The sequence below is a fragment of the Pseudorasbora parva genome, chromosome 10 (genome assembly GCF_024679245.1).
Source record: "Pseudorasbora parva isolate DD20220531a chromosome 10, ASM2467924v1, whole genome shotgun sequence".
NCBI classification, from domain to species: Eukaryota; Metazoa; Chordata; class Actinopteri; order Cypriniformes; family Gobionidae; genus Pseudorasbora; species Pseudorasbora parva.
The window spans coordinates 48184007-48196925 of NC_090181.1; the positions used below are offsets into that span (position 1 = coordinate 48184007).

Consider the following 12919-nt stretch of genomic DNA (forward strand, 5'->3'; position numbering starts at 1 on the left):
CACATGAACGCGCCTCACCGACCAATCAGCTGGAAGACGCATTATTGACCCGAGATGAGCGGAGTGCATGCAGTGACATCATGTCAGAATCACATGTGATAAAACATCTCACTTTATCAGTATGAATATAAACAGATAAGATGTCTTCAGTCCTCACTATCCAGCTAGAATACCGATACTGGTAAAGTTTGAAATATATTTGTGTTTGATTCGGTAACGAGCTAGTTATATTTATAAGGAAAAGCTAAACACGGGTAGCATCATGTTTCCCCAATAACCTCAGTTATACTGTGATGAAGATGAATTTAGTGTAAGATTCATAACATACACTGTGTTTTGCATGTAAGAGTTTCTGTGATGAAAGCATTGTTGATTAGCAGCTAAAGCTAACTCAGTTCTACAAAACAGTTCCTGGATGCGGTGTACTAGCTTTACACAGGCATTCTGTTATCTAAAGTTAAATTTGCGCAATTCAACACGACAGCGATCAACTTGAGCTAAGCATATTGAGTATTTATCATCTCTACTAATGGCTAAGAGTATAATATTGTAACTTTATGCTCAGTAATGTGATGTTAGCTATATTAGGCCGCTTCATGTGCTCTTGATACATGCTTCATGAAAACATAAACCGAAGAAATGTATAATCAGAATGAAAGATGACCTGTCCAGCAGAAATACAGCAGCAATGAGGCGTTTTTCAGGTCCATCGTTGAAAAGCCACGCAGATATTTACTCATGTTTGATTTCTTTGTTTATCCGAAGACTTTCTGTGCATTGCCTTTACATGTAGGCCTACTGTCTTCCTGTTTTACATTGTTTGCCTCCGCTGACTGCAAAACCTGGCACCGTGCATTTTGAATGCTTTTGCTCTTCCTAGGGGCGCGCGCTCATGTGGGCGGGTCCTGTAGCGAAAGCGGTGGTCGCCATGGTAGCGAGAGAGAGTGAAAGTCGCCCCAGCCAATCACTTGTTTCGTCCCAAACTAAAATAATGAGCGGTGTGTATTGCAGATTAAAAAGTCTAGAGTCACTCGATTTTGATACTCTCTTTTTCAGAGAACTTACATTTGAATTATGTATTGCCATATAAAGAAAGTTTAAACATATTTGGACAAAAGTGTTTTAGATCAGTCCGTCCTACCCTACCTTTAAGGCGTAGCTAAATTCTACTGTACAATAGTAAAATATTTTTGTCATAATTCCTTCAAGTTAAACCAAACTTTTATTTTGACAGGTTGCCGTGAAGATCTTTGAGTTTCTGTGTGTTTATGATACGACGCCATTTTTTTTCTCAAATTAAACGATAAAATACTGATAAAGTGAGTTTTAGAGTGGCTCTGGAGATGAAGTTCATGCGTTCATGTCCTCTTATAGTGAGACGGCAGACGCTGAAAACACCGCGAGCGTCACGTGTGTGTGTGTGGGGTGTGTGTGTGTGTGGGGCGGGGGGGAATTAAACCATTCATGTATGATTCATATTCATATAGTCTTCTCGCGGTTTATTCATCCAAAATTTAACAGATTCTGTTTAATTCAGTTATACAGTAAATTGCATTTTTATGACTATATTCCACAATACCATCGCAGAAATCATAGAGCCAAATCACACAAATCAGGGTTTTTAAACCATGTTTAGTAATTTTCCAAATGTTGGTACTACATACTAAACTTTGGTAACTATAGACATCATTTTAAATAAATATGGTTAAGATTGAAGATCATTTTCTGTCTCAGTCATCAGTCTCTTTACACTGACCTTTGGTTGAAAAACAAGTTTAAGCCTACTCATGGAAAGTTGAGGCTTCGTCAAATGTCTTGTAGATGCTCTGTGTTTGATTATATTTGTTTATTATGTCTGGGTGTTGTTGATATGAGCATGATTTGATTCCCGCAGCGGCCGTGTTGTGCCAGGAGGGCGGCGCTCATGATATATGAATAGCTTGTGTGTTTGTTTATGGTAGACTGATATAAAGGCTTGTTTACAGAGACGGGCAGATCACAACCAGGTGGCAGTGCTTGATTGACATCTCTAGTTTCTCACATTCATGATGTATTTGTTATTGACATGCTGAAATATTTTCAGACTGATGCATATTGACCTGCAGCTCTCGGAGGAGGTTAAAGCAGATCTGTGTGCACAGTCAGACGTGTTGTTAGTGTGTTAAACGCCGCTCTCGCGTCTCATCTTACAGTCTCGATCGCTCTTGTTTTCTGTGTGTCTGGCAGGTCTGGATCCAGAGAGACATTTAGGAAAGTCCCTGGCGGAGATGGAACCATATCTGCACGAGGTCAGAGCGAAAATCAGCCTCCTTCAGCTGTTTCTGCTTCAGCTTTCAGACCAAGTGTTTCAGGATCACTGCAAAAAATGCTCTTCTTACTCAGTATTTTCGTCTTGTTTCTAGTCCAAACATCTAAAAATTCTTACATTAAAAATTATTTTCTTGTATATATATATATATATATATATATATATATATATATATATATATATATATATATATATATATATAAAAAAAAATATATATATATATATATATATCATAAAATTAATAATAACTATAATGTACTGTAATATGAACATGTAGTGTGATTGTAATAATGGTTTGCGGCAGCTTTCAGAGAAGTATGGAGTTCATATCTGTGGGGAAGGAGGCGAGTATGAGTCCTTCACCGTTGACTGTCCGCTCTTCAAGAAGAAGATTGTTGTGTAAGTTGCAAACGTGTGTGTTTTTGTGAAAATCAGGACACAAATGTGTATAATGACATGGGTATGACACAGGTATTACCAGTGGTGGAAATGGGTGAATTCACTGGGCGGACCGTAGTTTTGGAGGTAATTAAGTTGTCCTCAGGTTAAGTGACGGATCTGTGAACAGGGATCGTTTTGACAATGTTGTCATCTCAAAATCTTTTCAGTTTTTAGCACATTGTTGTGCGAACTCATGGGTGTCGGAGGCTAATTAAAAAGTTGGTGGGTCCCAATAGCTGCTGGTGGAAAATATTATAGGTGGGGTATTTTTTTTGTGGGGGGTGTGCGGGTTCTCCCCCAGAAAATGTATTATTTCGTAGATGTGATATCCTGCATTATGGTGCGTTTGAGGCCATATCTCTTGCCTATATAATAAAAGACCTCAAACCAGTCAATACCAATTGTCTAATAAAAAGACAATATTAATTTAACTGCTGTAGAAATCAACAGTTTCACAGGTAGCCTAATGATAATGAACAATTGCATGTTTATTATGCTCCGTGTCCAGATAGAAATAGTGCCGTTTTTATATAATAGTGCAGACCAAATTACAGAAATCACTGAGTTATTTATCATGGCTATAGTGTAGGGTAAGATGCATGGCTTCAAGTTTTGACGCAAATCGATCAGAGGTTCGAATCCGCCTTTTGCCACACTCGCTCTACTAGCCTGCCTTTTCCCATCACATATCAGATCGGAAAGGCATTTATTTTCAATAAAAATTGAGAAAATTATTAAAAAAGGGGAAATAAAGCGTTTAACGTGTGTTTAATGATAAGTGCTTCTAAACAGAAGTGCTGAATTAGAGACAGTAAGAGTGAGTGCATGGGTCCAAAAAAAAGTGGGTTTTTAACCCCCCCCCCCCACACACACACACACACAATGGTTCTGACACCTGTGTGAACCCTAAAGTTACAATTTTCCATCATGCTAGAGATATTAATTGTTACTTGATTAAATAAATAAAATAATAATTACCAGGTAAACTGTTGCCACCCCCCATTTCAGCATTTGCTATGTCCAGGGGAAAAGGACTAGGCCTACTGTCAAATAAAAATAAATAAAATAACAAATAAAGAACCAATAACTTGAATACAAGCAGCAGCACAAATAAATACCCTCAAGCAAAGATACTGATAAAATAAACCATAATTTTCAGGTTTTTTAGGTAGGTCTAACATTAGTTTTAGGTAGAGAAATTGAATAAAGTAATCAAATGTAAAATAACTGCATATTTAACTGTTTAAATTAAAGATTGATCCTTATTAAACTTACAAAAGCTATTTAATTTAGAGCAGTGACTGATGTCCGTATCTTTTGTTTGAGATTAAACAGACAGCAGTAAAGGCTACTGCCCCTTTAAGACCTACTGCAGGGATATGCTCGTCTTTCTCGACTGTGTAAAGTTATCTTGAGCCATATTCTGCTTGGATACTCAGCAAGATGGACATGTTGAAATACTTTTTGTGCGAGTTTGTCCGTTCAAGCTTAAGACTTAAAAGAGAACTCTTTATTTGCGCGCCGTGAGACAAAAGTGCGCTTTCTGGAGGAGTGTACAGAGACGGATCTTCTCACAGTACGCGCGCTCTCATTCGCGTCTTCTGTCGAATATACCCGAGTGATGACGGAGAAAATGACTCATCATATTAAACATACGACAGCACTCGCAATCGCATACATGAACAGTTTACAAAGAGAGACCGTTTTGCCCACGTTTTTCTTTTATCGCTGTTGTAGTGTATCACTGAGGAGCCAGCACGTGTATCCATCTACAGAAACATACATAAAGCATTATTTTCAAGTTACGACCCATATTATAGGTGTGTCATCAGATGTGAGATGAACCGCGGTGCAAGTGCGCACCTTTTACACGGCACCCCTGCTCTCTTCAGACGGCACGCTGGTTGGGAAACGCTGCCTTAACAGAGCTTTATCCATTTAAAGTAATTTTTTCTATTCAGATTACAAAATCAGGGCAAAATCATTTCAGATCATTTACGTCAGGCGGTCTGTTTTGAACTGAAGTTCTGTGAGGAATAATCCGAATAAAATGCGCACAGAACTAAATGGAGAATTATTTCCATCGGCTGCAGTCTGCCGGGACTGGCTAATCACAAAAGTCGACATTGCGCTGCCATTATCACAGAATATTCGAAGTTTTTATCATTATACATTACGTTACCTTTATGTGGCTATTATATTGTAGACTATTGAGTGGCTAAAATATTTTAATTAATTTCCACACACACAAAAAAAGGTAAACCTAACCATATTTTCTCCAACTCGAACTACGTCCCCCCTCGAAGTTCACTCCCCGGACTCCGTCCCCCCGCGTCCCCCCCCATTTCCACCCCTGGGTATTACAGGAGAGGGTGAAATGGTGTGTGTGTGTGTGTGTGTGTGTGACATATGAGGACACAAATGTGTATAATGCCATGGGTATGACACAGGTATTACAGGAGAGGGTGAAATATGAGGACATTACCCATGGCCCCACTTTACAAAAGGCTTATAAATCACACAGGAGGAGTTTTTATGAGAAAGAAAAAATGCAGAATGTTTCCTGTGATGGGTAGGTTTAGGGTGTGTGTGTGTGTGTGTGTGTGTGTGTGTGTGTGTGTGTGTGTGATGGGTAGGTTTAGGGGCAGTCTAAGTGGATAGAAAATACAGTTTGTACAGTATAAAAACCATTATGCCTATAGATTGTCCACACATGTCACAAAACAAACGTGTGTGTGTGTGTGAGAGAGAGAGAGAGAGAGAACAGAAATAATCCAGACAAGAGTAACAAGTGTGTGGTTTGTGTTTCAGTGACTCTTCAGAGACCATCATCCACTCTGCCGATGCCTTTGCTCCTGTCGGATACCTGCGCTTCACACACATGCACACCGAGGACAAAAGAGAAGTACGAGTCCCGTTCTACACCTCATCACTTCATTTGTCTCGGAGACCACTTGTGACGGTTGTGATGTCAGAACGACTTTTTGTTGCATAGTTTCAGTATACACTTAGCCTGACGTGCTCATCCTCAACTCTAGTCAGAATATGAGTCTGATGCTCATTGGGCTGTGATTATGGGGCGTGGTTCAACCCAACCAGGAAAGACCTCGATTGGACAGACCGACAACCAATCAGAGCAGCGGAGCGACGCATAACATTAGTTGTCAAATGTCAACAGAGCTCAACTGCACTGTTGCCAAGTCCGTGTTATTTTCCGCGGGTTGTTTTCTATGTCCGCTTGTTGAAGCGACTATTATGTGATATATAGACCCATGAGTGCGAATTTTAGCAGCAACCTTGCCAAAATAACACACATTTTACCCCCAAAAGCCATTTTTCCCCCGGAGAACCCCCCGAGAAGCTATTGTTTAGGGCTAGTAGTTGACGGGTTTTGTTGTAAAAACTTGGCAACCCTGTCTGCACGCGCGCTGGAATAAACGATCTTTGCCGGCGTTGTAAAAAATAAATAATTAAACGATACACAGAGTGCTTACCCAACATGATCATCATTACTGAGAGAAATAGTGAAGGTGATGCAGATACAAACAAGCTCTCCGTTTAGGATTCGATCAAATATAATCCAAGCCCCTTTGATGACGTGATGATTACGCTACTGCTGATCATCTGTCCGTCATCGGCTAAAGCCCGCCCTGATGATCTCATTGGTAGCCGGGAATAAACGGGTCACAATATTCCTCATTATAATTAATGCGCAGAATAAAGGGTCAGGACCTGGTTGAGTTAGTTAGTAGTGTGTTAAAGCCAACACGGAAGTGACTTCAATCTCCGACTGGCCACTAGAGACCGGCTCCAGAAGGAGAAGAATCTCACTGAACTCGATGTTAAAATGCCCAACTTTACAGCAGAACAAAACATGTTTTTTGGTCTATACAGTTAAAGGGTTAGTTCACCCAAAAATGAAAATTCTGTCATCATTTACTCTCTATCAAGTTGTTTCAAACCGGCATGAATTTCTTTCCTCTGCTGAACACAAGGGAAGATATTTGGAAGAATGTTTGTATATAAGCAGATTGTGGGCTCCATTGACTACCATAGTAGGAAAAAAATACTATAGTAGTCAACGGGGGGGCCTAAGATCTTCTTATATACAAACGTTCTTCCAAATATCTTCCCTTGTGTTCAGCAGAGGAAAGAAATTCATGCAGGTTTGAAACAACTTGATGGAGAGTTAATGATGACAGAATTTTCATTTTTGGATGAGCCAACCCTTTAATTTTGCCCTTTGTGACAACTGTGAGAGGGGTGATATATTTTTATTTTTATAACTCATTCGTTTAAATTATATTAAGCCTCAAAGTATTGCCTAACTAATGGTGTGGCCACTTGAGTGACAGGAGGATTGCCCCTATGGTTAAGCCAGGTGGGCGTGGTTTCAGCAGCAAGGCACCTCGGCTCCGCCCATGCCCCGCCTCTTTGCCCATCTTTAGTCATCCGGTGTCATGACAAATCGTGTCCGCCTGTGAAATCGTGTCCGCTTATTGGAGCCCAGAGCGATTCTATTGTTCTATTGGCCGGATCTCATTGGTCAGTTTCTGTTGATCATCTGTCCGTCAACAGCTAAAGCCCGCCCTGATGATCTCATTGGTCAGTTTCTGTTGATCATCTGTCCGTCATCGGGTAAAGCCCGCCCTGATGATCTCATTGGTCAGTTTCTGTTGATCATCTGTCCGTCATCAGCTAAAGCCCGCCCTGATGATCTCATTGGTCAGTTTCTGTTGATCATCTGTCCGTCATCGGCTAAAGCCCGACCTGATGATCTCATTGGTCAGTTTCTGTTGATCATCTGTCCGTCATCGGCTTAAGCCCGCCCTGATGATCTCGATGGCCAGTTTCTGTTGATCATCTGTCCGTCATCAGCTAAAGCCCGCCCTGATGATCTCATTGGTCAGTTTCTGTTGATCATCTGTCCGTCATCGGCTTAAGCCCGCCCTGATGATCTCATTGGTCAGTTTCGGTTGATCATCTGTCCGTCATCAGCTAAAGCCCGCCCTGATGATCTCATTGGTCAGTTTCTGTTGATCATCTGTCCGTCATCGGCTTAAGCCCGCCCTGATGATCTCAATGGTCAGTTTCTGTTGATCATCGGTCCGGGATCGGCTAAAGCCCGCCCTGATGATCTCATTGGTCAGTTTCTGTTGATCATCTGTCCGACATCGGCTAAAGCCCGCCCTGATGATCTCATTGGTCAGTTTCTGTTGATTATCTGTCCGACATCGGCTAAAGCCCGCCCTGATGATCTCATTCGTCAGTTTCTGTTGATCATCTGTCCGTCATCGGCTAAAGCCCGCCCTGATGATCTCATTGGTCAGTTTCTGTTGATCTTCTGTCCATCATCGTCTAAAGCCCGCCCTGATGATCTCATTGGTCAGTTTCTGTTGATCATCTGTCCGTCATCGGCTTAAGCCCGCCCTGATGATCTCATTGGTCAGTTTCTGTTGATCATCTGTCCGTCATCAGCTAAAGCCCGCCCTGATGATCTCATTGGTCAGTTTCTGTTGATCATCTGTCCGTCATCAGCTAAAGCCCGCCCTGATGATCTCATTGGTCAGTTTCTGTTGATCATCCGTCCGTCATCAGCTAAAGCCCGCCCTGATGATCTCATTGGTCAGTTTCTGTTGATCATCTGTCCGTCATCAGCTAAAGCCCGACCTGATGATCTCATTGGTCAGTTTCTGTTGATCATCTGTCCGTCATCAGCTAAAGCCCGCCCTGATGATCTCATTGGTCAGTTTCTGTTGATCATCTGTCCGTCATCAGCTAAAGCCCGCCCTGATGATCTCATTGGTCAGTTTCTGTTGATCATCTGTCCATCATCGGCTAAAGCCCGCCCTGATGATCTCATTGGTCAGTTTCTGTTGATCATCTGTCCGTCATCGTCTAAAGCCCGCCCTGATGATCTCATTGGTCAGTTTCTGTTAATCATCTGTCCGTCATCGGCTAAAGCCCGACCTGATGATCTCATTGGTCAGTTTCTGTTGATCATCTGTCCGTCATCGGCTTAAGCCCGCCCTGATGATCTCATTGGCCAGTTTCTGTTGATCATCTGTCCGTCATCAGCTAAAGCCCGCCCTGATGATCTCATTGGTCAGTTTCTGTTGATCATCTGTCCGTCATCGGCCTAAGCCCGCCCTGATGATCTCATTGGTCAGTTTCGGTTGATCATCTGTCCGTCATCAGCTAAAGCCCGCCCTGATGATCTCATTGGTCAGTTTCTGTTGATCATCTGTCCGTCATCGGCTTAAGCCCGCCCTGATGATCTCATTGGCCAGTTTCTGTTGATCATCGGTCCGGGATCGGCTAAAGCCCGCCCTGATGATCTCATTGGTCAGTTTCTGTTGATCATCTGTCCGACATCGGCTAAAGCCCGCCCTGATGATCTCATTGGTCAGTTTCTGTTGATTATCTGTCCGACATCGGCTAAAGCCCGCCCTGATGATCTCATTCGTCAGTTTCTGTTGATCATCTGTCCGTCATCGGCTAAAGCCCGCCCTGATGATCTCATTGGTCAGTTTCTGTTGATCATCTGTCCATCATCGTCTAAAGCCCGCCCTGATGATCTCATTGGTCAGTTTCTGTCGATCATCTGTCCGTCATCGGCTAAAGCCCGCCCTGATGATCTCATTGGTCAGTTTCTGTCGATCATCTGTCCGTCATCGGCTAAAGCCCGACCTGATGATCTCATTGGTCAGTTTCTGTTGATCATCTGTCCGTCATCGGCTTAAGCCCGCCCTGATGATCTCATTGGTCAGTTTCTGTTGATCATCTGTCCGTCATCGGCTAAAGCCCGCCCTGATGATCTCATTGGTCAGTTTCTGTTGATCATCTGTCCGTCATCGGCTTAAGCCCGCCCTGATGATCTCATTGGTCAGTTTCTGTTGATCATCTGTCCGTCATCGGCTTAAGCCCGCCCTGATGATCTCATTGGTCAATTTCTGTTGATCATCTGTCCATCATCGGCTAAAGCCCGCCCTGATGATCTCATTGGTCAGATTCTGTTGATCATCTGTCCATCATCAGCTAAAGCCCGCCCTGATGATCTCATTGGTCAGTTTCTGTTGATCATCTGTCCGTCATCGGCTAAAGCCCGCCCTGATGATCTCATTGATCAGTTTCTGTTCGGGGATAATTACTCCTCTATGGATCAAGTCCAGACCGAACCGCCCGAGCTCAAATGTTGTGGGCGGGGCTAAGTTCGGCTGGCATCCAGGCTAGTATATACTCTGATCCCACTTTATATTAGGTGGCCTTAAATACTATATACTTACTTCAAAAATGTACACTTACACTGCAAAAATGCATTTCTTATTTAGTATTTTTTCTTGTTTCTAGTCAAAATATCCAAATATTCTTACATTAAGAAACATTTACTAGACAAATAAAAATTATTGTCTTGTTTTGGGAAAAAATAACTCACAATTAAGAGTTTTTTTTATTTATTAAAATAAGCGAAATAATCTGCCAACGGGGTAAGAAAAATAATCTTGTTTTCTGTCTGAATTAAGATTATTTTGCTTACCTCATTGGCAGATTATTTATCTTATTTTAAGCAAAAACTCTTAATTTCTTAAACTTTTGCTTGTCTAGTAAATCCTTCTTTTTTGAAGAATTTTTAGATATTTTGACTAGAAACAAGACAAAAATACTAAGTAAGAAAAGCATTTTTTGCAGTGCACCTAAAGGATTATTAGGAGCACACACTAATACTGTGTCTGACTCCCTTTCGCCTTCAGAACTGCCTTAACTCTACGTGGCATTGATCAACAAGCTGCTGAAAGCATTCTTTAGAAATGTTGGCCCATATGGATAGGAGAGCATCTTGCAGTTGATGGAGATTTGTGGGATGCACATCCAGGGCACGAAGCTCCCGTTCCACCACATCCCAAAGATGCTCTATTGGGTTGAGATCTGGGGACTGTGGCGGCCATTTTAGTACAGTCAACTCACTGAAACCAATTTGAGAAACCAATTTGAAATTTGAGCTTTGTGACATGGTGCATTATCCAGCTGGAAGTAGCCATCAGAGGATGGGCACATGGTGGTCATAAAGGGATGGACATGGTCAGAAACAATGCTCAGGTCGGCCGTGGCATTTAAACGATGCCCAATTGGCACTAAGGGGCCTAAAGTGTGCCAAGAAAACTTCCCCACACCATTACACCACCACCACCAGCCTGCACAGTGGGAACAAGGCATGATGGATCCATGTTCTCATTCTGTTTACGCCAAATTCTGACTCCACCATCTGAATGTCTCAACAGAAATCGAGACTCATCAGACCAGGCAACATTTTTCCAGTCTTCAACTGTCCAATTTTGGTGAGCTTGTGCAAACTGTCGCCTCTTTTTCCTCTTTGTAGTGGAGATGAGTGGTACCCGGTGGGGTCTTCTGCTGTTGTAGCCCATCCGCCTCAAGGTTGTGTGTGTTGTGGCTTCACAAATGCTTTGCTGCATACCTCGGTTGTAACGAGTGGTTATTTCAGTCAAAGTTGCTCTTCTATCAGCTTGAATCAGTCGGCCCATTCTCCTCTGACTTCGAGCATCAACAAGGCATTTTCTCCCACAAGACTGCTGCATACTGGATGCTCTTCCCTTTTCACACCATTCTTTGTAAACCCTTGAAATGGTTGTGTGTGAAAATCCCAGTAACTGAGCAGATTGTGAAATACTCAGACCGGCCCGTCTGGCTCCAACAACCATGCCACGCTCAAAACGGCTTAAATCACCGTTCTTTCCCATTCTGACATTCAGTTTGGAGTTCAGGAGATTGTCTTGACCAGGACCACACCCCTAAATGCATTGAAGCAACTGCCATGTGATTGGTGGATTAGATAATTGCATTCATGAGAAATGTAACAAGTGTTCCTAATAATCTGTTTGGTGAGTGTTAGGGAGTTAGGGACAGGTGTGGTGGTGTGGGTCAGTTTAAGGGTAGAGTTAGGGTCAGGTGTGGTGGTGTGGGTCAGTTTAAGGGTAGAGTTAGGGTCAGGTGTGGTGGTGTGGGTCAGTTTAAGGGTAGAGTTAGGGTCAGGTGTGGTGGTGTGGGTCAGTTTAAGGGTAGAGTTAAGGTCAGGTGTGGTGGTGTGGGTCAGTTTAAGGGTAAAGTTAGGGTCAGGTGTGGTGGTGTGGGTCAGTTTAAGGGTAGAGTTAGGGACAGGTGTGGTGGTGTGGGTCAGTTTAAGGGTAGAGTTAGGGACAGGTGTGGTGGTGTGGGTCAGTTTAAGGGTAGAGTTAGGGACAGGTGTGGTGGTGTGGGTCAGTTTAAGGGTAGAGTTAGGGTCAGGTGTGGTGGTGTGGGTCAGTTTAAGGGTAGAGTTAGGGACAGGTGTGGTGGTGTGGGTCAGTTTAAGGGTAGAGTTAGGGTCAGGTGTGGTGGTGTGGGTCAGTTTAAGGGTAGAGTTAGGGACAGGTGTGGTGGTGTGGGTCAGTTTAAGGGTAGAGTTAGGGACAGGTGTGGTGGTGTGGGTCAGTTTAAGGGTAGAGTTAGGGTCAGGTGTGGTGGTGTGGGTCAGTTTAAGGGTAGAGTTAGGGACAGGTGTGGTGGTGTGGGTCAGTTTAATGGTAGGGTTAGGGTCAGGTGTGGTGGTGTGGGTCAGTTTAAGGGTAGAGTTAGGGTCAGGTGTGGTGGTGTGGGTCAGTTTAAGGGTAGAGTTAGGGACAGGTGTGGTGGTGTGGGTCAGTTTAAGGGTAAAGTTAGGGACAGGTGTGGTGGTGTGGGTCAGTTTAAGGGTAGAGTTAGGGTCAGGTGTGGTGGTGTGGGTCAGTTTAAGGGTAGAGTTAGGGACAGGTGTGATGGTGTGGGTCAGTTTAAGGGTAGAGTTAGGGACAGGTGTGATGGTGTGGGTCAGTTTAAGGGTAGAGTTAGGGTCAGGTGTGATGGTGTGGGTCAGTTTAAGGGTAGAGTTAGGGACAGGTGTGATGGTGTGGGTCAGTTTAAGGAGAAGGTTAGGGTCAGGTGTGGTGGTGTGGGCCAGTTTAAGGGTAGAGTTAGGGACAGGTGTGGTGGTGTGGGTCAGTTTAAGGGTAGAGTTAGGGACAGGTGTGGTGGTGTGGGTCAGTTTAAGGGTAGAGTTAGGGACAGGTGTGATGGTGTGGGTCAGTTTAAGGGTAGAGTTAGGGACAGGTGTGGTGGTGTGGGTCAGTTTAAGGGTAG

General features: G+C 43.2%; 1 protein-coding gene across 1 annotated transcript in view; it reads left to right on the forward strand.

The window, feature by feature from the left end:
• The window catches only part of dph6 (diphthamine biosynthesis 6), a 228992-nt gene that overhangs the window by 100294 nt on the left and 115779 nt on the right, over positions 1-12919 (forward strand). Inside the window, exons 6-8 of the mRNA XM_067456290.1 lie at positions 2227-2288; positions 2613-2707; positions 5561-5654. Of these exons, the coding sequence (XP_067312391.1) occupies positions 2227-2288; positions 2613-2707; positions 5561-5654 (251 nt within the window). The remainder of the gene's footprint in view (positions 1-2226; positions 2289-2612; positions 2708-5560; positions 5655-12919) is intronic.